The sequence below is a fragment of the Rhinopithecus roxellana genome, chromosome 18, assembly GCF_007565055.1.
Source record: "Rhinopithecus roxellana isolate Shanxi Qingling chromosome 18, ASM756505v1, whole genome shotgun sequence".
Classification (NCBI taxonomy): domain Eukaryota; kingdom Metazoa; phylum Chordata; class Mammalia; order Primates; family Cercopithecidae; genus Rhinopithecus; species Rhinopithecus roxellana.
The window spans coordinates 13,061,653-13,077,539 of NC_044566.1; the positions used below are offsets into that span (position 1 = coordinate 13,061,653).

Sequence of the window (15,887 nt, forward strand, 5' to 3'; positions counted from 1 at the left end):
ACCACTTCCTTTTTCTCAGATGTCAATGCCTGATGCCAGGTCCACTCACTGAAATTCCATGAAGACTGGAATTTGTTGCCTTGGAGCATGTATATACATTCTCTTGTTATTATCCTCCCAGTTCCTCATCAGGACCTTCTGTTGCTTCTAATAGTTAACCTCTTTAAATAGGACAGTTTCCCTCTTCTGCAAGTAAAGTTGCAGTAGGGTTCTGATGACATTAACAGAGGTCGACTCAACCTGAGAAAGAAGCTATTTGTTCTAGTGACTAAATTTATAAATGAGATTCAGAGCCACTTGATTAATAGAAGATACATACTTTGAAAAATACAGTGAGACACACTAAAAAAAAATTCACCTTTTGCAGTACTTTTCATTGGATTGCTTCTTAATTTCTTGGTGTTGGAAAATTAATTCCTAAAGCAACAAGATTAAAGGATGCTTGGGTAAGCAATTAGTTTACCTGTCTTTTCTGGGACCTTACACGGTTCATCCATGATTGCATTTTCTTTTAGAATTGGAGTTTAATGAATGAAAACTTTAATATAGTCTACTGATTCTTTATCTCACTTAGGTGAAACACTCTTATCTTGCAGAAATATTTCCCCTTTGCTTTGCTTTTAGGTTGACATTGCAAACGGTATGGTCACCAAACAGGCTGCAAAGAATGCCCTTTCTTTATCAAAGACAACCAAAAGTTAGAACAGTTCAGAGTAGTAAGTAAAACCATACAATGTCATTTTACCTTAATCAGAGATGGTGAATCTTAATTAATCCGATAGTCACCAGCAAACTGAATGTTCACATAAAGTACATTCCCAGAAGCCTTTTGGCCAAGATATCTGCTGTTAACCATTTGTGAGACAAATTGCATTTGTGAGACAAATTTAGCTCTTCAAGAAAAAACTAACATTTATAAAAGTGTTCTTTGCTTGTACATTGGGTCAGTGATTCTTTTTCTGAAGAAGACTTTGCTCCCTATTCAACTCCCCTTTTTAAAATTTATTATATAAAAAGTCATGTCTCATAACTAAAATCAGAATTTTCGTTTCCCGCCTTTTTTTTTTTTTTTTTTTTTTTTTTTTTTTTTTTTTTTTGAGATGGAGTCTTGCTCTGTCACCCAGGCTGGAGTGCAGTGGCGTGATCTCGGCTCACTGCAAGCTCCACCTCCCAGGTTCACGCCATTCTCCTGCCTCAGCCTCCTGAGTAGCTGGGACTACAGGCACCCACCACCGCGCCCGGCTAATTTTTTGTATTTTTAGTAGAGGCGGGGTTTCACCACGGTCTCTATCTCCTGACCCCGTGATCCACCCGCCTCGGCCTCCCAAAGTTCTGGGATTACAGGCGTGAGCCTCTGCGTCTGGCCTAGTTTCCCAGCCTTTAAAGAGTAGATGTCTATTACAAGCTAGAATTGTGTATATTTCCTCTTAAATGACAGACAGATCTATTATTAGCATGATCTATCTATCATTCCCCACTTTAACATAGAGTCACCTCCCAGAGGTGTTAATTCACTGTTCAGTAACCACTTCTGCCAATTGAAATATGCTGCCTTGTGGATCTACTGGAGTGATCAACATACAGTTGTCCCTTGGTATCCATGAGGAATTAGATCCCAGTATCCCCTGGGATACCAAAATCCGCAGGTGCTCAAAGTCCCTCATATAAAATGGTATAGGCTGGGTGCAGTGGCTCACGCCTGTAATTCCAGCAGTTTGGGAGGCCTAGGCAGGTAGATCACCTGAGGTCAGGAGTTCGAGACTAGCCTGACCAACATGGTGAAACCCCAGCTCTACTAAATATACAAAATTAGGCTGGGCACAGTGGCTCACGCCTGTAATGTCAGCACTTTGGGAGTCTGAGGTGGGCAGATCACCTGAGGTCAGGAGTTCAAGACCAGCCTAGCCAACACGGTGAAACCCCGTCTCTACTGAAAATACCAAAATTAGCTGGGTGCGGTGGTGGGCACCTGTAATCCCAGCTACTTGGATGACTGAGGCAGGAGAATTGCTTGAATCTAGGAGGTGGAGGTTGCAGTGAGCTGAGATCACGCCACTGCACTGCAGCCTAGGTGACAGAGTATGACTCTGTCTCAAAAAAATAAAAATACAAAAATCAACCAGGCATGGTAGCACATGCCTGCCATCCCAGCTACTTGGGAGGCTGAGGCATGAGAATCACTTGAACATGGGAGGCGGAGGTTGCAGTGAGCCAAGATCATGCCACTGCACTCCAGCCTGGGTGTCAGAGTGAGATTTTGTCAAATAAAATAAATAAAATAGCATATAAGCTGTGCACACATTCCTGTATACTTTAATCATCTCTAGATTACCTATAATACTGAATAAAAAGTAAATTGTTGTTATACTGTATTGTTTAGGGAATAATGACAAGAAAAAAGAGTCTGAACATGTGCAGTACAGACAAAACTGTCCTTTTTTTTTTCAAATATTTTCGATCCTTGGTTGAATCTGTGGACATGTAACTCTTCAGGATACAGGGCCAGCTATATATGAAACTGAAGTTAACAGACGTTCTTTTAACATTTTAAGGCATTTAAAGTTTTGTGTTTTTGTCTTAATCTGAAAAATAATTATTCTAGATCAAACTCTTTTAGGTGAAATGTCAGTTTTTACAGATAGTATGAAACAAAGCTGGTTGATAAATCTAAAAAATTTAGCATACTTCTTTTTGACTCAGAAATTCAATTTCTAAGAATTTACCCTAAGGATGTAACAGAACATCAATTTATACAACTCTATAAGCATAATGTTCATAATTGTGAATTTTTTAATTTTTATTTTATTTCATTTTTTGAAACAGAGTTTTGCTCTTGTTGCCTAGGCTAGAGTGCAGTGGTGCAATCTTGGCTTACTGCAACCTCCGCCTTTCGGTTTCAAGCAATTCTCCTGCCTCAGCCTCCCAAGTAGCTGGGATTACAGGTGCCTGCCACCACACCCAGCTAATTTTTGTATTTTTAGTAGAGATGGGATTTCACCATGTTGGTCAGGCTGGTCTCGAACTGCTGACCTTGTGATCCACCCGCCTTGGCCTCCCAAAGTGCTGGGATTACAGGCATGAGCCACCGAGCCCGGCCCATAATTGTGAATTTTAAGTCATTTTTCAATTATAGAATATAAGAATACAGTTTATTTGCCTTATTAAGCAAAATGAAGACCTCATAGTAAGGCTTTTACCACCAAGTCCAATCTTGACTTCCTTCTGAGAGTGGGTTTGCAGCAAATAGCTTGATGTGTATATTTCCAGACTTCTTTGGGGTATGTTTTTTTTTTTTGAGACAGAGTCTTCCTCTGTTGCCCAGGCTGGAGTTCAGAGGCACAATCTTGCCTCACTGAAACCTCTGCCTCCCGGGTTCACACCATTCTCCTGCCTCAGTCTCCCGAGTAGCTAGGACTACAGTCGCCAGGCACCACACCCGGCTAATTTTTTGTATTTTTAGTAGAGGCGGGGTTTCACCGTGTCTCGATCTCCTGACCTCGTGATCCACCTCCCTCGGTCTCCCAAAGTGCTGGGATTACAGGTGCGAGCCACTGTGCCCGACCTGTAACATGTATTTTTGAGTACTTATAAATGATCATTCCTATGTATCATTGAGCAACTCCTTTGTTTTGCTTATAGTAACTTTTGGTCATCAAACCCAATAGAACAAAGAGAATTACCTCAGTATTTCTAAACTTGAGTACTGTTTTATAGTATGACTCTTTTCCAGTTTATGCAGGTATTTCCTCATGAAGAATATTATTTCGTGTATTTTCTCATTAGGAAATCCTTTTTATAGCCTTAGTGAGTTATTAGTAATGCGACCCTTAAAAGGATTGAAAGATGTTGAGCATACGGCTACATGAAACAGTAAAAAAAGAAAAAAAACTGTTTTTTGTAACATAGGGGTTTCATTTTATTTAACTTGTGGTCCATGAAGCCTAACCAAACCTTAACCTTCTCTGTCCCTAAAGGCACATGAGGATTTCATGTATGACATCATACAAGACAATAAACAATATGAAAAGGATGTAAGGTGAGATTGTCCTGTTGATGATATCTACTTAGAAGTTTTAAATTCTACAAAGTTGGAAAAAAAAATTCTAGCAGTAGGAGAGTGATACAGTAAACATGGTAATTCATTTGTGAAATGTTTATTGGGTAGGAGTCGTGGCTGACAAGACCAGTGTTGGGGAATGAGCAGGCCAGCCTCTTCCTGCTTGGGTTGGCTTAAAGCTGTAGGCTTGGTCCAGCTCTCTGACCACTGCGGTTGATATTAGCAACCCATGTTGTGCTGTCTACTGGCATGGTACAATTGGTACTTTCATGTAATTCAGTTTATCTCCTCCAGCGTCTTTAAGGATCTGAGCTTTTGTTAAAAATTATACCTAGACAAGATTAGAGAGTGAAAAATTGGGAAAGTTTGTTTTCTCAAACTGGTTACATTAAATTATGATTGTTGAGGATGTAGATTATCTATTAGGAAACTGAGCAGTTGGGGGACTCGTTTAGTAAAGTGTGTGTCTGTTAGAAATTGTAATTGTAAGTACTGTGGAAACCTACAGAAATGACTAGGACAAGGAAAAGAATACAAAAATGGCTTGTACACTGGTTACAGTCACATAAAAATAAGCATTCAGGTGGAGAAGAATGGAGAAAACAGGTAAAAATAAAAATAATGACTGTCTTTGTGATGTGGTTATTCATGTTCCTTCCATACTGCTTTTGAATGACATACTTAAGAAACTTTTCAATTAAAGCAAAAACTCACTGTTTGATCAATCTTGAATGTTTAGGATACAGCAGTTAAAACAGTTACTGGAGGATTCTACCTCAGATGAAGATGGGAGCAGCTCCAGTTCCTCTGAAGGTAAAGAGAAACACAAGAAAAAGAAGAGGAAAGAAAAGCGTAAGAAAAGGAAGAAAGAAAAGAAAAAGAAGAAAAAAACGGAAGCACACATCTTCCAAGTCAAATGAGAGTTCCGAGTCAGAGTGACAAGGATGTGACTTGTTCAACGTTCTCTTCTCAAGAATCAAAACACTGTGGCCAAGGAACAGAGGAAGATGCAGTCAGAGAAAGTAGCAGGATAGAGACACAGAGAGGAGGATACGTGGGTCACAGCAGTGAGCTCCCACCCGCCTTCCAGTGAAGATGTGACCCCAGGAGAGGGAATAGCTCCTTCCAAGTGCTAGCTCTGGACAGCGGCTGATTTTAGGCAGGACAGTTTCTTCGGTGTTGTCCTCCCTGCTGGTCACATGAGTTTACGATTCATTTGAAATACCTCCCACAGGGTGGCAGGACTGGGAGAATCTTTGAGGCGTTTCTTCCAGGCCCTCCCACAGCTTGTGCCCTCCACAGTGTGGAATTGAACACCTGGCCTCATGTGATCCTTCCACCTTGGCCTCCCAAAGCATTGGGATAACAGGTGAGAGCCACTGCTTGGCTAAAAGTATACATTTATATTCATCTGACATGATTTATTGATTTGGGGGCTAGGGAGTTCTTAAAATAACAATAAAAAATCTTGTGTGGCTAGCATTCTACTTAACTTGCTTTCTACTGCCAGAGTCCCATGATTTTCACAGAGTGACTCAGAAAAGGTTTAGGAATATAGGGGGATTTCTTTACTAGGTCAGGTACCCACATCCCAAAATCCATCCCTCCCTTTCTTCCTCTTCCTGTTGCCTGACCACAGCCCATCTGTGCTCTTGTAGCTGAGAGTAGGCCACAGTAGAGGCATCTCAGGGGGCCAGGGTGTGTCTGCAGCTGGAGAAGAGGAAGTCTGTCCTTTGCTGAGCCAAAGTGAAGTTGGATCTTGCTCATAGGCAAGTGTGTTCCTCTGTGGCCAACACTGGACTCTTGCTGCTTTAGGCACTCAGTCAGGGTCCCAGAAACTCACTCCCATTTTCTGTGACTTTTCATGGAGTTTAGATTGCATCTCTTTAAGGAACAGCCAAGCCAGGCCCAGACTGACCCTTCTTCAAGTCTCATCAGTCAGTGCTCCTGTTCGTGGCCTTGGAATACCACCTCAGGAAAACAATCGGTTGAGATTGGAATGGCCAGGACTTATTATTTCTGAAAACTGTAAGGCCAGTGCATTCAGCCTTGCCTTACACTTATCCTTGTCATCATTCCTCAGCACGCAGAACACAGGCCATCTGTCCTCTGCCATATTCTCAGCATTTCCCACCCAGGTACAGCCGGTCCTCTTCTTCCAGGAATTGGCTACTGTCCCTCTGCAATCCCATTCATGATAAAAGCATTCTTATACAACACGAAAGATGCTGCATCAATGATTCTCAAACCTCCAAGACATCCAAATCAGTAGCCTGCTTACAATGCAGATTCCTGTGCTCAACTCACAAACTTCCAGAATTTTCCATTCCCTAGGTCTGAGGTGAACCTGGGAATCTGCTTTGCTAACAAGTGATGTTGACACTGTTGATTTGGGGACCCCACTTGGAGAACCTGTGCTCTAGATCTCTAGCCTCTTACTGAAGCCTTCTTCCACTTCCTGCTTTAACTAGAATCCAGCCGTCCACCCCTGCAGCCCTTGCAAGTGTATTGTCCCTTTCCCCTCACTCTGTTTTTTTCTCCTCTGTTTCTAGCCTAGATTCCAAGGAACATCACTTTGGCCTGTCATCTCCCCTGATCTGTGATGCTTTTGTCCAAGCTTTCCCCAAAGAAGTGTCAATCAAAATCTTCCTCTTTGCTCCTATAGACAGACTACAGGGGAGAAATCCCAGAGCCCTTACAAATCCATCTCCAAACTCAAATGAGAACTGAGCTCAAAAAGCTCACTAGCAAACCAAAAGTGTGCTTGTCACCCACTTAAACTTTCTTTTTCAGACATCTCTTTCAGGTATACATTTTCCATTTCTTTCCAGGGAGACAAAATAAGCCCTCAAACCTCCCTTCACTAAGGCATTGTATAATTAATGTCAGACATCCTACTGGTATGGTTTGGATGTTTGTCCCCTCCAAATCTCTTGACGAAATGTAATCCCCAGTGTTGGAGATAAGGCCTGGTGGGAGGTGTCTGGATCATGGGGGTGGATCCCTCATGAATGGCTTAGTGCCATCCCCTTGGTGATGAGTTCACACCAGATCTAGTTGCTTAAGTGTGAGTGGCACCCCCCCCGCCTTTTGCTTTGGCTGTCGCTGTTACCATGTGATATGCTGGCTTCCTCATTGCCTTCCACCGTGACTATAAACTTCTTGAGGCCTCACCAGAAAAATATGCCAGCACCACACTTCTTGTACTGTTTGCAGAACCTTGAGCCAAGCAAGTGTCTTTTCTTTTTAAATTACCCAGGCTAAAATGGCATCATGATTTCTCCCACTAATCTTCAGGACTGTTAATAGGATGCACTTTACTCCTGTGACTAGATTGTGTTACCAGTACAAGGAAAGGGAGACCATCTGGGTGTTCCTAACCAAATCATGAGAACCCTTGGGAACTTGAGTTGTCCCTGGCTGATAACCAAAGAGAAGGTCAGAGAATCCAAGACTGTGAAAGATTCCACACATCATTACTGGTTTTAGAGTTGAAGGGGCCACATGGTGAGGGAGGCAGCAAACTCTTATCAAAGATTCCTGACTCACAGCCAGCAAGGAAATGGAGCTGTCAGTCCTACAGCTGAAAAGATCTGAATTCTGCCACCCTCAATGATTCTGGATGCATATTCTTCCCCAGAGCCTCTAGATGGAAGCCCACCTCTGCTGACACCTTGGATTGGGGCTTGTGAGATGCAAGGTCAAGAGCCCAGTTGAGCCTGCTCAGGCTTCTGACCTACACCACCATGAGGTAATCAATGGTGGTGGTTTTGAGCTTTTACGTTTGGGGAAAGTGTTAATGCAGCAACAAACTGATCCAGAAGTTTAATGAGCTTTCTCTCCTCCTCTCAGGCCAGTCCATCATCTGCGTTCTGGACCCCACCATCAGCCAGCAGTAGGGGGCAGTGGCTGGAGCACTGGCCCTGCATCCAGACAGCCTGGCTTTGAGTTCCAGCTTTGCTAGCTGTGGAGTTGCTCCACCTCTCTGTGCCTCCCAGTCCTTAACTAATCATATCTGTCTCCCAGACTTCTAGTAAGAATGAGGGGACTTGATATGCATAAAGCATTTAGAGCAGGGTGTGGCACATCTCAACACTCAGCAGGAGTGTTACCTGCTCCTGATGCTACTGCTGTCACCATCATCTAATCCTCAGGGAGCTTCCTCCTCCTGTATCCCATGTCATTCATGTCTTCAAACTCTTCCTTTCTATTGTGAGGTTGCCCCAGTATTTAAAAATTGTTTTAGGCTGGGCACGGTCACTCCTGCCTGTAATGTCAACACTTTGGGAGGTCGAGGTGGGTGGATTACTTGAGGTCAAGAGTTCAAGACCAGCCTGGCCAACATGGTGAAACCCCATCTTTACCAAAAATACAAAAGTAGCTGGGCATGGTGACACACTTGTAATCCCAGCTACTTGGGAGGCTGAGGCAAGAGAATCACTTGAACCTGGGAGGCGGAGGTTGCAGTGAGTAGAAATTAATGCCACTGCACTCCAGCCTGGGCAACAGAGCAAGACCCTGCTCCCCCAAACCCTGCCAAAAAAAAAACCAATTATTTTAAAATTATAAAATACATGCCCATAAAGAGTTCACAGTTCTGAGCCATTGGGGAATAAAAAGTGAAAAGGGAGTCTACTTATGATGCTTTGATACAGTGCTCCAGATCCTGATGAAAATGTATTAGCAGACACACACATGTAAACGTGGGGTTTTTGGTTAGCTTTACATAACTGATAAACACTAGTAATACTGTTCTGTGACTTCATTTCACTCACCATATATTGGCAATCTTACTGCTCACTACACGCTTCAAATGGCTACAAAATTCCTTGGTTTGAATATGCCATGATTCGTTTAACCATAGTCTATTTATCAGAATGCAATTGTTTCCCATTTCTCATTCCTACAAAGAAGACTGAAAATAAAAATCTTTTAGTAAATATCTTTGGGTTTTTTTTTTTTGTTTTTGTTTTTGTTTTTTTGAGACAGAGTCTCGCTCTTGTTGCCCAGGCTGGAGTGCAGTGGCGCAATCTCAGCTCACTGCAAGCTCCGTCTCCCGGTTCACACCATTCTCCTACCTCAGCCTCCCAAGTAGCTGGGACTACATGCACCTGCCACCACACCCGGCTAATTTTTTGTACTTTTAGTAGAGACGGGGTTTCACCATGTTGGCCAGAATGGTCTCGATCTCTTGACCTCGTGACCTGCCCGCATCAACCTCACAGAGTGCTGGGATTACAGGTGTGAGCCACCTCACCCAACCTTGAGCAAATATCTTAAATGTACGTATGCAAGTATTTCAATAGAATAGTTCCCTCATAATGGAATTACATATGTTAAGTTTGACAGATTCTACCAAATTAGCCTCCAAAAGAGTCTACCAATTTACCCATTCTCTTACAGTATATAAAGTGGCCCATTTCCCGATCCAGCAGCATTTAAACAAGCTCAAGTCTCCTTTAAAAGAAAAAAAAAATCCTGAGGCCACGCACAGTGACTCATGCCTGTAATCCCAGCACTTTTGTAGGCCAAGGCGGGAGGACCACTTGAGCCCAGAAGTTTGAGGTTACAGTGAGCTATGATGGCGCCGCTGCACTCCAGCCTGGGCAACAGAGTGAGACCCTGTCTCTGAAAAAAATAAAATCCTCCCTTGATCCCATGTCTCCATCTAGCACTTTTCTCTTGTTTACAGCAGTTTCGTCAACCTTGGACTCATTTATTTTAGGGATTGAATAATTCTAAGTGGTAGGGTTCGATTCTGTGCATTGTAGTGTATTCTGCAGCATCCCTGGCTTGTAACCACTTGATGTACTAGTATATCCTTCAGTGGTAGCAACTACAATTGTCTTCGAATATGCACATGCAAAAGAATACAGTTGGTCCCTTATCTTACACCATACACAAAAATGCACTCAAAATGGCTTAAGGACTTAAACTAAAATCTGAAACTGTAAAACTTGTAGGATAAAACAGGGAAAAGACTACTTGACATTGGCCTTAGCAGTGGCTTCTTGGATTTGACATTGAGGGCACAGGTAACAAAAGCACAAATAGACAAGTGGGATTGCATCAAACCGAAAGGCTTCTTCTCAGCAAAGGAAACATCAACAAAACGAAAAGGCAATACATAGGGAGAAAATGTTTGCAAACCATAAATTTAATCATGGGTTAATATCTACAAAATATAATAAACTACAACTCAATAGCAAACAACCAGATATCCCATTTATTACAAAAATAGGCAAAGGGCCAGGAGTTCGAGGCTGCAGTGAGAGCCATGATTGCACCACTGCACTCCAGCCTAGGAAACAGACCAAGACCCTGTCTCAAAAAATAAAATTTAAAAAATAGGCAAAGAGTTGGGTGTGGTGCCTTAACACCTGTAATCCCAGAACTTTGGGAGGCTGAGGCGGGTGGGTCACCTGAGGTTAGGAGTTCGAGACCAGCCTGAACATTATAATGAAACCTCATCTTTACTAAGAATACAAAAATTAGCCGGGCATGGTAGCATGCGCCTCGTAGTCGCAGATACTTAGGAGGCTGAGGCAGGAGAATGGCATGAACCCAGGAGGCAGAGGTTGCAGTGAGCTGAGATCGCACCACTGGACTCCAGCTTGGGTGACAGAGCGAGACTCCGTCTCAAAAAAAAAAAAAAAAAAAAAAAGGCAAAGAACTGAATAGACATTGATTCCTAAGAAGAATGACCAGTAGGTATATTCAGAGGTGCTCAAAAGCAGTAATCACTAGGCAAATGCAAATCAAAATAGTAAGGAAATATCACCTCACACCTGTTAGGATGACTTTTAAAAAAAAAATCCAGGCCGGGCACGGTGGCTCACGCCTGTAATCCCAGCACTTTGGGAGGCCGAGGCAGGTGGATCACGAGATCAGATTGAGACCATCCTGGCTAACACGGTGAAACCCCATCTCTACTAAGACTACATAAAATTAGCTGGGCGTGGTGGCGGGCGCCTGTAGTCCCAGGTACTCAGGAGGCTGAGGCAGGGGAATGGTGTGAATCCGGGAGGCGAAGGTTTCAGTGAGCCGAGATCGCGCCACTGCACTCCAGCCTAGGCGACAGAGCAAGACTGTCTCAAAAAAAAAAACCGGAAAGAAAGAAAACCCGGAAGATTACAAATGGTTAGGACGTGAGGAAAGAGCCCTTGGGCACTGTTGATGGGAAAGTAAAGTGGTGTGAGCACTGTGGAAAACAATATAGAAGTTTCTCTGGCCGGGCGCGGTGGCTCAAGCCTGTAATCCCAGCACTTTGGGAGGCCGAGACGGGTGGATCACGAGGTCAGGAGATCGAGACCATCCTGGCTAACACGGTGAAACCCCGTCTCTACTAAAAAATACAAAAAACTAGCCGGGCAAGGTGGCGGGCGCCTGTAGTCCCAGCTACTCGGGAGGCTGAGGCAGGAGAATGGCGTAAACCCGGGAGGCGGAGCTTGCAGTGCGCTGAGATCCGGTCACTGCACTCCAGCCCGGGGACAGAGCGAGACTCCGTCTCAAAAAAAAAAAAAAAGTTTCTCAAAAAGTTAGAACTACCATATGATCCAGCAATCCCACTTCTGGGTATATCAGAAGGAATTGAAATCAATCTTGAAGGATGTTTGCACTCAGGTTCAGTGCAGCTGTATTCACAGTAGCCATGGCATGCAAGCAAACTACACATCCATGATGAGTGAATGGAAAAAGAAAATGTGGTATATCCATATGTAATGGAATATCCTTCACCTTAAAATAGAAGAAAATCTATCCATTTATGACAACATGGATGAACCCAAAGGACATTATACAAAATGAGATAAGCCAAATAAGAAAGGCCAAATACTCCATGATACCACTTACAAGATGAAACTAAAATAGAAACAACTATTGAGGCCACAAGTCTTGACACCAGGCTGGGCAATATAGTGACAGCCCATCTCTACAATAAAGAAAAATTGGCCAGGTGTGTTGGCACATGCCTGTAGTTCCTGTTACTGGCAAGAAAGCCCTAGGTGGGAATGGCTGAGGCCTTTGTTGTGACTGTCTCAGAGCCCAGCTTCTCCCGCTGCCCAGTCACATTCCCTTTGCCCTCTGAGATGCTATTCCCAACAGCACCAATGTGAATTTTCCCACAATCTCCCTCTCAGAGTCTTGTCCCCACACATGCAACCTGCCACAGGAATCCAACAGCTTCCAAACATAACCAGACTTTTCATCTAGCCTTTAGGATAAAGGTCCAACTATGGGCAGAACTACAAAACAGAAGTGTCCACTGATTGGCCCCATTCTATTTTTGTGCTTCTTATCCACCTACTGTCAATTTTTCCAACCTTCTAGAGTCCTGACATCTTCCTATTGTAAAGACAGCCCCAGTCCACTGAAGTAACTACTAAGTACTGCTAACATTGAGTCAATTTTTTCCACACTACTTGTACTGCTATCCTACAAGTGTTAAAAAGGCAATCAGATTCAATGGCTTCACACCAACACATTAAGGAAAATTCACTCCCTTTCATCTTGCCATGTAATCTAAGGAAGTAGGAATTGGATGGTCTTAATAGAAAGGGGAATGTCTTTCCAGATCCTACAACAGAAACAAAGATGTTGGGTCACCTATAATCAAGAAGCTTTCACAAGAACCTCACTATGGTCTTCCTACCCCAACCTTCTGTGATTCTGGCCAACTCATTCCTAATCTCAGCCTCTGCACATCGTGTTGTGTTTGGTGTGGAATGCTGGTGGAAACAAGGCCAAGGCCAAATGAATCCTCTAAGGTTAAGACTACATGATCCATTCCACAATTACCTGAGTGTATACTCTTCACGAGGCTCCACACTAATTACTCCATGGGGATGCCACAGGGGCTACAATAACCACAGCCCTAAGAAACAGATGGAGTCTGGTTGAGGACAGAATTGATGCCATGAGTCTCCAGAGTCATGACCTGAAACAGGCTATCAAAGTGTAATAACAGGTGCTACAGGATCATAGCAGGGTCACCTAATCCTGCCTTGGGTTAGAGAGGGTTTCCTGGAGTCTCTAAATCGAGTATTGAGGTAGGCACTACTTAGGCAAGAAGTGAGGCCTTCTCAGGATAGCAGCTTTGGAAAAGCTCTTCTGCTTGCCTTTGGGATATCACCTGGCAACACTGTTATCACTTCTCACCATCTCCTCAAACCCCATTTTAAGGTGCTTGGTTCGGACAGTGAGTTACAGCGTAGCAGGGACGTCTTCATCACAGCTTAATTTGGAGGTGACATGCAGGGGACCCATCCATGTGCACCACCATCCTTTTCAGTCTACCACCCAGGGAGTTCTTGGAGGCACCTCTGCCCTCTCCCACATACACAACGCCATGACTCCAATGATGGTGTGTTCTTTCAGATAACCTTGGTATACCCCTCAACCACACTACACCTTTTTGGCACCTAGTAACCAACTTAACGTGTAGTATTTATTGGAAGATGATTGTGTCAATTGACTAAGTCCTAGGTTCTGAGTATAAAGAAGTTGTGTTTACTAAACAAACATTTCTTTGTTTCTAGAGTGTACAGTGGTTGAAAGGGAAGAACATATGATACTCCAAATCACTGCTGTCTATATCTGTCAGTGTTATTGTAGCAGGATGAGTGGCAGACAAAACTACTCAGACACCGAGTTAAAGAAGGAAGGGGTTTATTTGGCCGGGGACATCGGCAAGACTTCTGTCTCAAGAGCCAAGCTCTACGAGTGAGCAATTCCTGTCCCTTTTAAGGGCTCACAACTCTAAGAGGGTGCCTATGAGAGGGTCGTGATTGATTGAGCAAGCAGCAGGTACCTGACTAGGGGCTGCATGCACCGGTAATTAGATCAGAACAAAACAAGATAGGGATTTTCACAGTGCATTTCCATACAATGTCTGTAATCTATACATAACAACCAATTAGGTCAGGGGTCGATCTTTAACTACCAGGCCCAGGGTGCGGTGCTGGGCTGTCTGCCTGTAGATTTCTTTTCTTTTTTTTTTTTTTTGAGACGGAGTCTCGCTGTGTCGCCCAGGCTGGAGTGCAGTGGCGCGATCTCGGCTCACTGCAAGCTCCGCCTCCCGGGTTCCCGCCATTCTCCCGCCTCAGCCTCCGAGTAGCTGGGACTACAGGCGCCCGCCACCTCGCCCGGCTAGTTTTTTGTATTTTTAGTAGAGACGGGGTTTCACCGTGTTAGCCAGGAGGGTCTCGATCTCCTGACCTCGTGATCCACCCGCCTCGGCCTCCCAAAGTGCTGGGATTACAGGCTTGAGCCACCGCGCCCGGCCTGCCTGTAGATTTCATTTCTGCCTTTTAGTTTTTACTTCTTCTTTCTTTGGAGGCAGAAATTGGGCATAAGACAATATGAGGGGTTGTCTCCTCCCTTATTATTATCAGTGTTATGTGTCAGGTCTTTATCTGTAAAAATGAATAGGACATAGACCCCATCCCCAGGGCAGTTCCCATCTGTCTGCAGTTCATCCCTCGGCTTGATTTGACCCCATCATTTCCCTTTAGCTAAACCTCCCTGGAGATGAGGCAGAAGTACATATGGCAACATGCATGATGGGTATTGATTTGGTATCAGTGATAGAGTCACTTTGAGCGAGAAGGTAAAATGGCTTAAGAGTCACACAGACATGCAATTCCATTTACTATTTTAAAACTTCTAGTTGAGGCTGGGCACAGTGACTCACGCCTGTAATCCCAGCACTTTGGGAGGCCGAGGCAGGCAGATCACGAGGTCAGGAGTTCGAGACCAGCACGGCCAACATAGTAAAACCCTGTTTCTACTAAAAATACAAAAACTAACTGGGCGTGGTAGTGCACCCCTGTAGTCCCAGCTACTCAGGAGGCGGAGGCAGGAGAATCACTTGAACCCAGGAGGTGGAGGTTACAGTGAGCTGAGATTGCACCACTGCACTCCAGCTTGGGTGAAAGTGAGACTTTGTCTCAAAAACAAACAAACTTCTAGTTGAAGAGGTTTTATATATCCCATTATTTAACTTGTTCACTGGTGTACCAGAGCTTTGTTAGTTGAAATGAAGAAAGATCTTCCTAACATGACATTGGCATTAGTAAAGTCTTCCTTTAGGTGGAACTCAGCAATTTGTTTCCTAGGAAATAAAGGAAATCAAAACATTTTCTGAAATATCTCATGTAATAGGTGCAAGATAAATTATACAGAGAATTACTATCAATGTATCTTTAGTTTTCATTTTATAATGAAGCTAAAGGCCTTATCTTGACATTTTGCCTGAATTTAGTTAGTCTTTATGATCACTGCAGGGCAGAAACGGCCTCTGAGTCAAGGGACTGCTCTTTAACAGCCCAGCACAAGGGCGTGGAGAGTGGCAGGGATACTCAACACCAAGACTCTTTCGTGCCACTTGCTCTCTGACTGGATGACCTAAGCTTCCAGTGCTCACCTCTAAACTGGGACATTGTCATAGTGAAGTCACTGGGGTAACTTACAAAATCCTATGTAATCCATGATAAGCAAGCTGGACACTTGCACAGGTGTGCCAGTAGAAAAGGGTTACCTGAGGCCCAGGCGTGTTCAACATGGTGGCTCCATCTTCCCATTTCTTTGTCACCACGTGTACAGTGAAGGAACAGGCAACATGGCACCAGCCAGGTAGAAAACCTATCTGCATAGGAAAAGATTAGGGTGGGGCAGCCAGCTTCTTTGTGTGCTATGCAAATAACACACCTGGTCTGATCAATCTTTCATGCCCTATGTAAATCAGACACCACCTCCTCAAGCTCATCTTTAAAACCTTCTGCATTTCAGCCAGGCGTGGTGGCTTATGCCTGTAACCGCAACCTTTTGGGAG

General features: G+C 43.8%; 1 protein-coding gene across 1 annotated transcript in view; it reads left to right on the forward strand.

The window, feature by feature from the left end:
• LOC104678218 (RP9 pre-mRNA splicing factor) overlaps positions 1–5,535 on the forward strand; it is a 29,870-nt gene extending 24,335 nt beyond the window's left edge. Inside the window, 3 exon segments of the mRNA XM_030922215.1 lie at positions 3,975–4,036; positions 4,797–4,941; positions 4,943–5,535. Of these exon segments, the coding sequence (XP_030778075.1) occupies positions 3,975–4,036; positions 4,797–4,941; positions 4,943–4,996 (261 nt within the window). The 3' untranslated portion in view covers positions 4,997–5,535.
• Positions 5,536–15,887: the final 10,352 nt, after the last annotated feature.